The sequence below is a fragment of the Aegilops tauschii genome, chromosome 5 (assembly GCF_002575655.3).
Source record: "Aegilops tauschii subsp. strangulata cultivar AL8/78 chromosome 5, Aet v6.0, whole genome shotgun sequence".
NCBI lineage: Eukaryota > Viridiplantae > Streptophyta > Magnoliopsida > Poales > Poaceae > Aegilops > Aegilops tauschii.
In genome coordinates, this window is record NC_053039.3 from 513302508 (window position 1) to 513316913 (window position 14406).

At 45.5% G+C, this 14406-nt stretch overlaps 1 protein-coding gene across 1 annotated transcript; it reads left to right on the forward strand.

The window, feature by feature from the left end:
- The first annotated feature begins 9819 nt into the window (after nt 1-9819).
- LOC109772543 (pathogenesis-related protein 1) lies at nt 9820-10650 on the forward strand. The gene has a single exon (XM_020331220.3). It carries the CDS (start codon nt 9917-9919, stop codon nt 10418-10420), a length of 504 nt encoding a protein of 167 aa, XP_020186809.1. The 5' UTR covers nt 9820-9916; the 3' UTR covers nt 10421-10650.
- Nucleotides 10651-14406: the final 3756 nt, after the last annotated feature.

The following is a 14406-nucleotide window of genomic DNA, read 5'->3' on the forward strand; positions in this document are numbered from 1 at the left end:
AACGTGTGTAGAACTCGGAGGTGCCGTGCGTTCGGTATTTGATCGGTCGGATCGTGAAGACGTACGACTACATCAACCGCGTTGTGATAACGCTTCCGCTGTCGGTCTACGAGGGTACGTGGACAACACTCTCCCCTCTCGTTGCTATGCATCACCATGATCTTGCGTGTGCGTAGGATTTTTTTTTGAAATTACTACGGTTCCAACATGAACCTCTCAAAGGGGAACATATTGTGTAGAAATACGGGCCCCAGAATGACAATCTCGTCGACTAGATGAACTAGGACGTGCGTCATGATATTGAAGAAGGATGGTGGGAACACCAGCTCGAAACTGACAAGACATTGCGCCACATCACTCCTTAGCCTTGGTATGATTTCTGGATCGATCACCTTCTGAGAGATTGCATTGAGGAATGCACATAGCTTCACAATGGCTAATCGGACGCTTTCCGGTAGAAGCCCCCTCAATGCAACCGGAAGCAGTTGCGTCATAATCACATGGCAGTCATGAGACTTTAGGTTCTGGAACATTTTCTCTGGCATATTTATTATTCCCTTTATATTCGACGAGAAGCCAGTCGGGACCTTCATACTGAGCAGGCATTCAAAGAAGATTTCTTTCTCTTCTTTCGTAAGAGCGTAGCTGGCAGGACCTTCATACTGCTTCGGAGGCATGCCGTCTTTTTTGTGCAAACGTTGCAGGTCCTCCCGTGCCTCAGGTGTATCTTTTGTCTTCCCATACACGCCCAAGAAGCCTAGCAGGTTCACGCAAAGGTTCTTCGTCACTTGCATCACGTAGATTGAAGAGCGGACCTCTAGCTCTTTCCAGTAGGGTAGGTCCCAAAATATAGATTTCTTCTTCCACATGGGTGCGTGTCCCTCAGCGTCATTCAGAACAGCTAGTCCGCCGGGACCCTTTCCAAAGATTACGTGTAAATCATTGACCATAGCAAGCACGTGATCACCGGTACGCATGGCGGGCTTCTTCCGGTGATCTGCCTCGCCTTTGAAATGCTTGCCTTTCTTTCGACATTGATGGTTGGTCGGAAGAAATCGACGATGGCCCAGGTACACATTCTTCCTGCATTTGTCCAGGTATATACTTTCAGTGTCATCTAAACAGTGCGTGCATGCGTGGTATCCCTTGTTTGTCTATCCTGAAAGGTTACTGAGAGCAGGCCAATCGTTGATGGTTACAAACAGCAACGCGTGCAGGTTAAATTCCTCCTGTTTGTGCTCATCCCATGTACGTACACCGTTTCCATTCCACAGCTGTAAAAGTTCTTCAACTAATGGCCTTAGGTACACATCAATGTCGTTGCCGGGTTGCTTAGGGCCTTGGATGAGAACTGGCATCATAATGAACTTCCGCTTCATGCACATCCAAGGAGGAAGGTTATACATACATAGAGTCACGGGCCAGGTGCTGTGATTGCTGCTCTGCTCCCCGAAAGGATTAATGCCATCCGCGCTTAAACCAAACCATACGTTCCTTGGGTCAGCTGCAAACTCAGCCCAGTACTTTCTCTCGATTTTTCTCCACTGCGACCAGTCAGCGGGTGCTCTCAACTTCCTGTCTTTCTTACGGTCCTCACTGTACCATCGCATCAACTTGGCATGCTCTTCGTTTCTGAACAGACGTTTCAACCGTGGTATTATAGGAGCATACCACATCACCTTCACAGGAACCCTCTTCCTGGGGGGCTCGCCGTCAACATCATCAGGGTCATCTCGTCTGATCTTATACCGCAATGCACCGCATACCGGGCATGCGTTCAGATCCTTGTACGCACCGCGGTAGAGGATGCAGTCATTAGGGCATGCATGTATCTTCTGCACCTCCAATCCTAGAGGGCATACGACCTTCTTTGCTGCGTATGTACTGTCGGGCAATTCGTTATCCTTTGGAAGCTTCTTCTTCAATATTTTCAATAGCTTCTCAAATCCTTTGTCAGGCACAGCATTCTCTGCCTTCCACTGCAGCAATTCCAGTACGGTACCGAGCTTTGTGTTTCCATCTTCGCAATTGGGGTACAACCCTTTTTTGTGATCCTCTAACATGCGATCGAACTTCAGCTTCTCCTTTTGACTTTCGCATTGCGTCCTTGCATCGACAATGACCCAGCGGAGATCATCATCATCGGGCACTGGTTCCTCTTGATCTTCAGCAGCTTCCCCCCTTGCAGCATCTTGGGCACATCGTCTGGTTCCTCTTGATCTTCAGCAGCTTCCCCCGTTGCAGCATCACCGTATTCAGGGGGCACATAGTTGTCATCGTCCTCTTCTTCTTCGCCGTCTTCCATCATAACCCCTATTTCTCCGTGCCTCGTCCAAACATTATAGTGTGGCATGAAACCCTTGTAAAGCAGGTGGGTGTGAAGGATTTTCTGGTCAGAGTAAGACTTCGTATTCCCACATATAGGGCATGGACAACACATAAAACCATTCTGCTTGTTTGCCTCAGCCACTTCGAGAAAATCATGCACGCCCTTAATGTACTCGGAGGTGTGTCTGTCACCGTACATCCATTGCCGGTTCATCTGCGTGCATTATATATAATTAAGTGTGTCAAAAACCATTACAGAACATCATGAATAGATAATTAAGTGACCAAATTAATAGAAGTTCATCATCACATTACAACCAAAGTACATACATAGTTCTCATCTAACAACATATATATAGCTCTCCAGAGCATCTAATTAATTAAACCATACATTGAAACTATGTAAAACATTTCAATGCGAAAACAAATGCGATCATAATCGCAACCAAGGTAACAATTGATCCAACGGCATAATGATACCAAGCCTCGGTATGAATGGCATATTTTCTAATCTTTCTAATCTTCAAGCGCATTGCATCTATCTTGATCTTGTGATCATCGACGACATCCGCAACATGCAACTCCAATATCATCTTCTCCTCCTCAAATTTTTTTATTTTTTCCTTCAAGTAATTGTTTTCTTCTTCAACTAAATTTAACCTCTCGACAATAGGGTCGGTTAGAATTTCCGGTTCAACCACCTCCTAGATAAATAAAATCTATGTCACGTTGGTCGGTATATTTGTCATAAACAATAAATGAACCAAATAGTTATAAAAAGATAATATATACCACATCTGAATCATAGACAGGACGAGGGCCGACGGGGGCGGATACCAAAACCATCGCACTATGTAATAAGAAGGAATAATAAAAGTAACAAAATTAGACAAGTAACTATCTAAAGTAAGATTTTTTTCCTTTCAGAAAGAAGATAAGAACAAGAGGCTCACCACGGTGGTGCTGGCGACGAGATCGGCGCGGGCGATCGACGGCGGTGAAGACGGGGACAGGACGTGTCGGACCGCTAAACCTAGACAAATCTCGGGGAAAATGGAGCTCGGAGGTCGAGTTTCGAGAGGAGAAAGATTAACTAGTGTGGCTCAGACATTTCATCGAACACCTCATGTGCATAGGAGGTGAGCCAGAGCACCCAAATGCCCTCCCCTCGCCGGCCAGAAAAAACAGAGCACTGTGGAGTGCTCTGCTGTGGCGATGGGGTATATATAGGGAACTCTTTGGTCCCGGTTCGTGGCACCAACCGGGACTAAAGGCCTTTGGTCCCGGTTGGTGCCACGAACCGGGACCAATGCCCCTTTAGTCCCGGTTGGTGGCATCAACCGGGACCAAAGGCCTTGTGCTGCCCCGCGTCAAAAGTTTAGTCCCACCTCGCTAGTTGAGAGGGCTCGAGAGTGGTTTATAAGCGCTGCTGCGCCCACCCTCTCGAGCTCCTCTCAACTGCAGGCTTTCGGGCCTAACCGTTCTCTTTGCCTGTGGGGCCTACTGGGCCTTCTGCGGGCCTGAATCCTGGCCCACGGATGGGTTTCAAGTCGTATTCAGGCCGTGGTGGCCCAGTAGGTGGCATAATTTTTTTCTCTGTTTTTTGTTTTCTCTTTTGCTTTATTTGTTTTGTTTTGTTTCTACTTACAACAAAAAACTTATTTATTTTGTTTCTAATTACTTATGTATTTTACTTTAATTATTTTATTTTTATTTATTTTATTGCTGCTATTTTTATTTATTTTACTGCTGCTATTTTTATTTAATTTATTAAGGTTTATTTATTTTAGTTACTATAGTTTATTTTATTAAGGTTTATTCATTTTTATTTACTATAAAAAAATGAACATAGATGCGCCTATAGAGAAAATTCAACCTAAATTCATAATAAATTTCTATGAAATTCAAAGAAATTTACTGTGAATTTAGGTCAAATTCCCTGTATAAGGGCATCTATTTTCACTTTGAGAGGAGCTCAACAAGGCAAACAGGGACGGGCTTATAAACTGGTGTGAGCGCCCTTCGGTTGGCGAGGTGGGACTAAACACTGGCCGCAACTAGGACCAGCCCTTTAGTCCCGGTTTGTGTTATGAACCGGGACTAAAGGGTGGTGGGCCAGGAGCGTGGCCCATTGGTCCCGGTTTGTGCCACCAACCGAGACCAAAGGGTCCGGACGAACCGAGACCAATGCCCCCACGAGGCCCGGCAGGCCCCTGGCCGCACGAACCGGGACCAATGCTCACATTAGTCCCGGTTCGTGACTGAACCGGGACTAATGTGAATATTGCCCTGTGACCAAAGCCCAGTTTTCTACTAGTGCCTAAGGCACATCGCCCGAGCACGATGTATGTATTTGTGCGGAGGCCACCATGGCCATCCGCCCTAGGTGCTCGGAGAGGAACTCATGGACGACAGGAACCGCCGGCGCCGGCATGGCCGCCTCCACGCTAACCCTAGGCAGAGCCTGAGTCAGCACGGGGACGGGAGAGGGGAAAAAACACCCGAACCCCCTGAGGCTATGTTCGGTTAAGCCCCGCGCCCCGCGTGGATCGGGCCCAAACCCCGCGGATCACCGTGGGTTTCGCCCCGACTGGGGCCAGATCTCGGCCTGGCTTGTAACAACCTTCGGTTAGACCCGGTGTGGATCACGCCCCTCCCAAAATCCCTTCCAAATCGCGTGGAAGCCGCCGGGATATAACCCACGCATCCCACCTTGCGGAAACGAACCCCGTCTCTGTCTCTCGCGAAACGGTTACGCGCTCTCTCCCGGTTTCGTGGCTGATAGGAGGGAGGAGATCTCGGGAGGGAGTAACCGAACTGAATTTCATAGGAAGGGATTTGTGAGGAGGGTGTTGGCGGGGGCTGGGTGACATGAAGGGATTCACCCAATCCCTGCAGGGGTTGATTCCTCGTGGGGAAGGAAACCACAACAATCGAACATAGCCTGAAGGATTAGCGGGCGGCGCACCCCTAGGAGAGGACAAGGGAGAGGCGGCGGGCCCTGACCATTCGGGATGGGACTAAATGAAACTGCTCTACGTACGACTGTTTTTCGTCGGACACTGGTACGACCAGACAGCAGATGCTATGGCCCACAAACTGATCATCTATGATCTGTCTAATTGTACTGAGTGTTGGAGGGAAATTCATCGTGTGTATAGCTTCGGGACTAAACTAAGCGCACTCATCTCCAGCCGATTACGGTGGACGGGGCGGAGGAAGGTGGAAAAAAGAGGGGCGGAGTTGCGAGGAGAAGGATGACGCGAGGACATGGCGACGGCAGAAAACAGTGGGAGGGGCGATGGCGATGGTTATGGTGTTAGTGGAGCCTGTATCCGCCCCGGGAAACCCCTTTTATAACCAAAAGGAGAAGGGAAATCACGGGTAAGAGCAGCAAAAACTCCAAGGCCTGCATTTAATGAGACCTCCTCGGGCCTCTGGGGTAGTCAGCCTTGGAATAAGAATCAAAACCACAGTCATTATTACCTATCAAATGGTCACGTTAAAACCTTTTCCCTTCTCGAGCAAGAATCGTATTTCTTATTCTTGGCCGCTTCAAGATATGATTACTAATTAAAAAATATCAACCTATCCAGAAAAATTGTCGGCCTACGAATGTGGTTCCGATCCCTCCTTACGTCCATGCAGAAGCTACTTCCTTTTCCCACTAGTAGCAAGGCATTTTGCGAACTACGAGACCGGCGCAGTTATTCGGCTCTAGGCCCCACCCGCATGATGATAACAGTGCACGCTCGCCTTTTTGACCATCACTAGAGTGTTGCGGGCGGGTCCGGGGACTACTGACGGAACAATGGATATTAAGGGGGTGTTTGGTTCAGAAGTCTTAGGACTTTTTCTAGTCCCAGGGACTAATCAAAAAAGAATCTTCAGTAGAGTCTTTTTTTAGTCCCTGTAGAAAAAGTCCCTCCTGTTTGGTTTCTAGGGACTTTTTAGGAACTTTTTCTAGTCTCTGAGACTAAAAAGTCCCTGAACCAAACACCCCCTAAGGTATACACAAAAGTTAGGTATCCAAGTTTCTTCGGAAATATCTAGCACTAGGAAAAGGATAATCTATACCTACTAATAAAAGAAATAGGTAGTCTTAGTCCGTTTTGCTATTTTATTGAAAACCCCCTAATATTTCTGGCATTAAACCCGCAGTACATATCAAATGTATTTTAAAATACTCATATCTTCTAAGCCATAACTCCAAATTTAACATGTTATATATGAAATTTGATTAAAAAAATATGTAGCATCTGAATATGATATTATTGTACCTAGGCTGCACTATTAATCAATAATGCATTTTCCGTCTTTTTTCATAATAGTACTGATTCAGATTGGGGATGAACACCTCGGCAAAATCAGGATTGATATACCGGCACTAATTCAGATTGTGGATGAACACCTTGGCAAAATCAGGATTGGACATGAAATTGAAGATAAATTTGCTAGAGAAACCCAATAAATAAGGACATGCATGACAAGAAATAAAAGAACGACCCAATAAAGATGGGATGTCCGCTATAAATGAAATAATAGAGAAAATGCAGAGGAGATCTGATAATGATGACATGCTGCGCTATTCTCCTATATGTAAGAAGAAAAATGAGGGGACATGCATGAAAAATAGTAAAAAGGAGGCATGCATGACAACCAATAAAATAAAAGACAAGTTTTTTAAGATATAAATAGCGATGAAATAGGGACCAATAACGACGACATGTATGTCAAGAAATAGTGATGAAATAGGGGCGCAAGTACCTACGTCCATAGGAGACCATACAAAAATGTTCTTTTCCAGACAAAAAAAATCTCTTTTCTGATTAAAAAATCATGTATCTTTTGAACAACCTTTTTAACAACTCTTCATGTATTTAAGAAATATGCATGTGAAAAAAAGTGTTCAAGACTTACCATAAGTTGGTGATTTTTAAACCGAAAACCGTCATTGATGCACACATGTCTCCGTAGTGTGCTAATATGTTATCGTTTGTTTTTGTCGTTTTTCTTTACTCGCCCGTAACAACACCCCATTCCGAACATGACATGAATAATGCATGATCACATGCCCGTTTATTTCTACGGATTAAATCTACATGTAAGCCGTGTTGAAATAGAACACCTATAGAATCTTAAACTGCGCTTTTATAGGTTAAGACCATCTTTGTTTAGGCCGTAGGTACAAATTCTCAAATTATAGACCACTTTTCGCAAATAAAGAGCGTGTGGTATTTTTTTTTCTCCCGTTGCAACGCACGGGCCTTTTTGCTAGTCATGATTAAAAAATATACCTTGGTACATTTATTTAGTGCAGGAATTGCAAATTGCGGGTCACACACGGTAAAATAAGTCAAAGAAGATCCTAGAAGAGGCCCATGACGCCAGCTGTCGTGGTTTTGTCACGGCAGATGTCCTAGTGAAAGGACTTAGTCGCGAGGCCATTGCAACGGTGATTTAACTTGTCATGGTTGAGCGGGACGAGAGACATTGGGCCCCTCATGGTGGAGGTAAAAGCCTACTACTTCTCTTGTTGCTTATTGCTTGAGTATCGATTATAAGGGAGCCGATTCGTTTGACCTAGCTCTCGATTGATTATAACCTGCCCTATTCTATGTCGGGGACTCGCCTTTATATACAGGTTGAGGCCGCCGGCTTACAAGAGTCCGGGTCGGGTCATGTTCCGTGACCGATGCTAACTCTAAATCGTCTTGCCTTCTACTACAAGTCATGATTGGGCGGCATACACCTCCAGGCCATGCACCGTCTTCTGGCCTTGGTCCTTAAGCCGACCCATCTTGTGAGCCGCCCCTCCGGCCCTGCGTCTTGATCACTTGGGCTTGTATGAGGTCTAGTTTCGAGAGTCGCCGACGGCCTAACCCGGCCCTTTCAGGGTGGGTTATACCGCGGGGTTATATCCCCAACACCAGCCATGATGCACTCGGGGGCTAAGCCCCCCAGAAGATGGGACACGCGTCAGCCAAGAAGGGTGGCCTTGCAGAGAACTCCACCGGTCGGGCATTTAATGACCGGTCAGCCTACCCCGCGTAGCCCGGCCCAGGGCTACGGGTAGGGCCATCATCATGACGACCCAGAGGGATGGATGACATGACCGGACGCTGGCGCGGTGTAAATAATGAGAAGGGCGGTGCGGCGCATCACATTGAAGGAAATATTCGAGCACCTGACACACTCCAGCGTTAGCTCATCTTCTAGAATATGACAGAGGCAAGTGGAATGCCTCGACTGGCCATTATTCATATATCTCCACATGTATTTTTATAGACCAAATGTGGTACCCCCAAGCCTATATAAGGAGAGGGTGGAAATAAGACAAACTTCTTAGCAAGCACAACACTACCGGCAACCACAAGCCAACCGAAGACTAGCAGATAGGTGGAAGAGTAGAGTTAGGAGTGTTCGGGCACTCTATCTAGTACCCCAACCACTACCGGTCTCACCCCGACCACCACCTTTGTAACACAAAAGCACTTGTATTCCCCAGTTTATATCAATACCAACAGGACATAGGGTTTTACGCTAGCATGGCGGCCTAAACCTGTATAAAACCCCCCTGTGTCAGTGTGTTCTTGTGTGCCTTTGCCTGTGGATTGACAAGGCGTTTAGCCCTTGGCCGTACTCACAAACACAGGGTATCCTTGATCCCCGGTGTCCTGAGTACACACTCCGACAGCCCTGCTATATTGCATGCGGCTTGTGCTAATGAATCGTTTGTTTTATTTTTGCTCAACGCAAACAGCTAAGTCAACTTAACTGTGTATCATATATCGCATACGTATCTCGTTTCTGAATTGTGCCTGAAGCCATCTCACGCAATTCAATTCGATCAAAGGATGTTGATATGTGCCTCTTCTTAGCAGGGTTCTGCACCAGTGACAAGAGTAATTGACGAAGCTACTACACATCGGCGCGCAGAGGTAATCTCAGAAGATATAACACGTTACACTTTTTTCCACCGGACAAGGAGCAAGACAAGTCGAAGCAAGTACTGTACTACACATCGGCGCGCAGAGGTAATCTCAGAAAAATGACACGACTGACCGACGCAAAGACGAACGCACTGTTTTCCACAGTTTGCACTTACGCTTCCAACAAAAAAAGAATCTGGGTGTCAATAATACTCCGGCGATCGCGGCCGGACAAATGAGTCGTCTAGAACCGACGACCAGAAAAATTGGAAAACCTCCATTCCACAATGCCGAGCTAATTCCTTTTCAGTGTCTGAGGTTATCCCCACTCTCCCTGCCCATCGAACACGCAGGTGCATGGACTTCCTGCCCTCTCTTGGAAAATACTACTTGGATTGAATTTGTCAAATTTGACCAGTCAAGATATATTTTATTGAACTCATTTTTGCAGAAACAGAGTGCAAGGAAATCAAATCATCTGAGTGCTCGATCGGTTCGCAACTTAATTAGTTAGCCTAGACCTAGAGAAGCCATACAGCTTATGCAGTATAAATACACGAGTAATGGTCGCAGCCTATCTCATCAATACGGCTGATACATTCACGGATAGTAGCGGATACCACACCTTTCCTTAGCTTCGTAAGGCTTAACTAGCGATGGAGTACTCGCCGAAGATAGCAGCACTGCTGCTCTTAGCTCTCGCGTCCGCCATGGTGGTCGTCACGGCGCAGAACTCGCCGCAGGACTTCGTGGACCCCCACAACGCTGCGCGCGCCGACGTGGGCGTCGGGCCGGTGACCTGGGACGACAACGTGGCTGCGTACGCGCAGAACTACGCGGAGCAGCGCCGCGGCGACTGCCAGCTGGTACATTCGGGCGGGCAGTACGGGGAGAACATCTACGGAGGCCGCGGCGGCGGGGCCGACTGGACGGCGGCGGACGCCGTGCAAGCGTGGGTCTCGGAGAAGCAGTACTACGACCACGGCAGCAACAGCTGCTCGGCGCCGGCGGACAAGTCGTGCTTGCACTACACGCAGGTGGTGTGGCGCGACTCGACGGCCATCGGCTGCGCCCGCGTCGTCTGCGACGGCGGCGACGGCCTGTTCATCATCTGCAGCTACAACCCGCCGGGCAACTACGAGGGGGTGAGCCCATACTAGGCTATGCATGCATGCGTGCGTGCGTGCATGTACGTAGCAGCGCATATATTGCATAAAGAATAAAGTTGAGATCACAATCGTGGTAAGATTGTGACACTTTAGACCGGCTAGATTCACGCTATAGTTTAGACCGGCTAATGGGATAATGTGTTACGATTCATGTAAGCTGTATGCTTGCACGTGCTTGATATGCAGTGCTTAATTGTATGAATGGAAATACAGTTTTATTATCAGGGGTGAAGCTAGAACGTGTGCCACATCGCGACGCTACCCTGCACCAACGGATCAAATGGTGATGTGCCATGCTTGAGGTCATGGCTAACGTGGTGTCAGTCGGTATGGCCGTCGTGTCACAGTTATCTCCCAAGTACAAAAATTGGGTATAATTGTTAAGATACAATTATGGATTACATGCACCAATTTGGATACAGGAACGGGGATCGAGAGGAACACTGCACCCACTCGAGTCCAGCCACCTTGGCGTTGAGCTTGTGGTGCCTCACATGACGCTGGCCTGGCGTGAGACGGATCGGCTCGGAGACAGGTGTGGTCGCCGTGTCAGGTCTTCCTGCGATGCTGCTGTCTGGTGGTGAACTACTGCACTCGGGAACAAGTTGATCCAAGCTGGGCTGGCAAGCGCAGCAACCTTTTTTTTTGAATAGCCACCTTCTGCCGATGAAACCCAGATCAGCCAAGGTGCACACGTCAACGAACCATGATAACTTCGACTGCGTCCTGAGTGCTCGTCAACGTGCAAGACTTTGTTGAAGTCACCAATGCAGAGCCATGGGAGAGGACTAGCCGACACAAGGGACTTGAGAAGGTCCCAAGACTGATATCTCTCGTTCATCTGCGCCTCCCCATTTACGCAAGCCAGCCTCCATTCATCTTGACCGGGTTTTGAGATAGTGGCATCAATATGACACTTACAGTAGCCAAAAACTTCAATGTATATTTCAGTGTTTCAAAAACTACCAAGGCCTCCACTATGGCCCAAGCCTCCCGGCGACAGACCTCCACTTCGCTCCGTCAGAAGTTAGCCTTTATAGGAATTTGGATCACAACTAGAATTGAAATTTTTAACTACCTACAAGGCCATTGGACTTGTTTCTTCTATCTTGAGTGGTTACAGTTGGTATTCTGTGTTTCAAAGTTAATTGAGCAGTGTCCAGGTTTTCCATCTTTATCCTCCGAGCGGACAATAGAGTTGACTGGAAACTATCTTTGTTGATTGTTGAGAATTTTCCTATCCCCGGGAGATGGAATACTCGATATCCGTGGAGTGAAATATCATATGAATCCACAGAAAGGACACCAAGTTGGAAAGACTGCACGTGCAAGAACTTGAAATGTCTGAAGATGTAGGTTCCCTTACAAGTTGTTCAAGGGATTTTGTTGCTATTGAATTTATCTTTTAGGTTAATATTTTATCCCTTAAGTCATTTTACTGGCCTGTAAGATCAGTGCTCATTTATTGTATACATAGTGTTTGCTGTGAAAGATGTCAATGTGGTTCTATTGTGGTTCTACGTGCATAACGTGTGCGTATGCCTGTATGGCTTTGCCATGTACCACTGACCAGTCGCCAAAGGGGCACAATGCAAACAAGCAAAATATTGTATAATAAACCTCCAAATGAAAGCTGATACATTTGTCATTTCTTACTAGTATTTTCTTTCATAATTTGGTGATAGAGTTTGGGTTCTGTGTTTTTGGTTAAACAGTTTCCTTGCAAGGCTCCGTCTTTAGAGTACTTAGAATAGCAAATATGGAAGTAAAGAGAACAAAAAATTGTTGATTGTTGTGGTCATTTCCTTTGCGTCTTACATTGTCAAGATAATTTTTAACTGAATTTTCAAAAAGATAATCTAAAATAGTGCCAAAGTTATAACCAAATAAGCACTCCCTATATTCCAAATTGATCGAAGTTTTAGTTTTGTCCTAAGTCAAACTTTATATTTGACCAAGTCTATACAGATGTTCTAATATCGACAACACTAATGAGATGCTGCTTTCTTTCCTAACATTTGCGTTACTGGTGAACCCCTTTCATTCTCTCAAGTCAGTTGATGGCCCTTACCTTTTCTAATAGCTAGGCAATGATTTGGATATTTTTTTAGATCATAGGATTCTACTGATTGGTAGTTTGTGACTGCATTTCTAGGTATTGTGAGTGTTCTGCATCAGGTAGATATTGCAATGATGGCAACTGCAAATACTTTTCTGATAATGCTAGTCATGATGCTGCAAGACAGGATGCTATCGGTAAAGGAAAGGAATCTTGTGGCCTTTATGCCCAAAACTGGGAATATTCCTCCACATGAGCCCAGACCCCAGAACCGCGGGGTAGAGCAGAATGTATATTTTCCAAGAATCACTTGTGTACAACACATAGTACAGAGACCCTGTCACAGTCAGAGTTCAGAGGGATTGTATCTTACTTCACCTAAGGAAAATTTGCACATATCTTAAGTATAACTCACCACCAAGTGCTTGCAAGTTACTAGGGAGAAGCTTTCGATGTTTACTTCTGCTTTGGATGAAAACCCACACATATAGAACTTATACTGCTAGTGGTATATTTCATTGAAGGTTCTAATGGTGATAAATGCTTATATGAATTTACATCTTATCACGACATAATTTCTCTGAATCTCATTATTGTTCCAAATCCAGGTGTTAAGCAGAACACTAACAGAAGAAAACTGGATTGAGCAGAGAGTTATCTTTCTTCCACAAACCATGACACGGAAGCAGTTCAGAAACAGCATGACGAACAAGTGTGCGCAACAGAAAACATTTTAACCGCAGTTCCTGTTTCTGTAGCAAGGGCAGGAATGCCAAGATCCGGCCCTTCTGACACATGGAAGTATGACAAAAGGCCTGTGTCCCCTGGAACCCAGGAACTGATGTGTAACAATCAAGATCGGTTTTTCCAGCCATCGAGTGTTGCAGCTGCAATAACAAACAGAAATAGCAAGAGAAGCGTACTCTGAAAATTCTGCACAACTATCTTGGTGAGCTTGTGAACTGCGGAAGGCTTCATGGTGAGCGTTCATCAAGCTTGGTACGTACATAAAAACACCAATTGTCCTTCTTACTCTCGCAGAAATGTTGTAGGATGGTAAAAAAGAAATTCACCTATCTGAAACTAGTTAATTAAGTAATGAAGTAGCAGGTCACATTGCGCCTGTAAAAAAATCAAGCTGGTCTGCAACAACACAAACCAAATATTTTTACTCTTGTCATCTTCTAGAGTTATATACTGCACCACAATATAAAATAAGAAAATAATTGAAATGTCTTATTCATTCGAGCCTCCAAGAAATGGAAATCTACCTCGGAGCTAAATAACAGTAGACAAATATGCATGTTGACTGAAGGTCTATGAACCTCTGAAGTAATGTGGGACTTTTTACCTTTTTACTCTTGGTGGAGGCTTCAAGGCAGCCTCAAATTTATTGAATATAACAATTCATTTGGACGGTGGAAACGATCACACGTTGTGTGTGACTTCTGAAAGTACATATGTATCACGTATAGGCAGAGATATGACTTAGACATTTGCGATATGAAAAACAGAATGGAGCATTGGCACATATAAACTAATTGAACAGATTGTAATTAGTGTTGTAAAATTTGTAATCATGTCATCTAACTGATGGAGAACCAAAGGTAAAGTTAGCTGAGAAGGGCTAAGCTGTTGCTTCTTCTTGTTGGGTAATTGTTAATGTTAACGAAATTCGACTCACCTCAGTTAGCCCAGCTATACTGCTCTATTCCTAATGATGAACGAAAAATGCAGCTAGGATGCTTTGACGGTGGGATGCTTAGAATATTTGTTCAACAACTATACTGGATATGACCAGTCGTAACGTCCAGATTCACAAATAAGTCATGTACTCTCAAGGCTTCTCCCCGCTATGAAAATATGGCAGAAACTCACACGTCAACCTCAGGAAGAATAAACTAAAATCGAATTGATA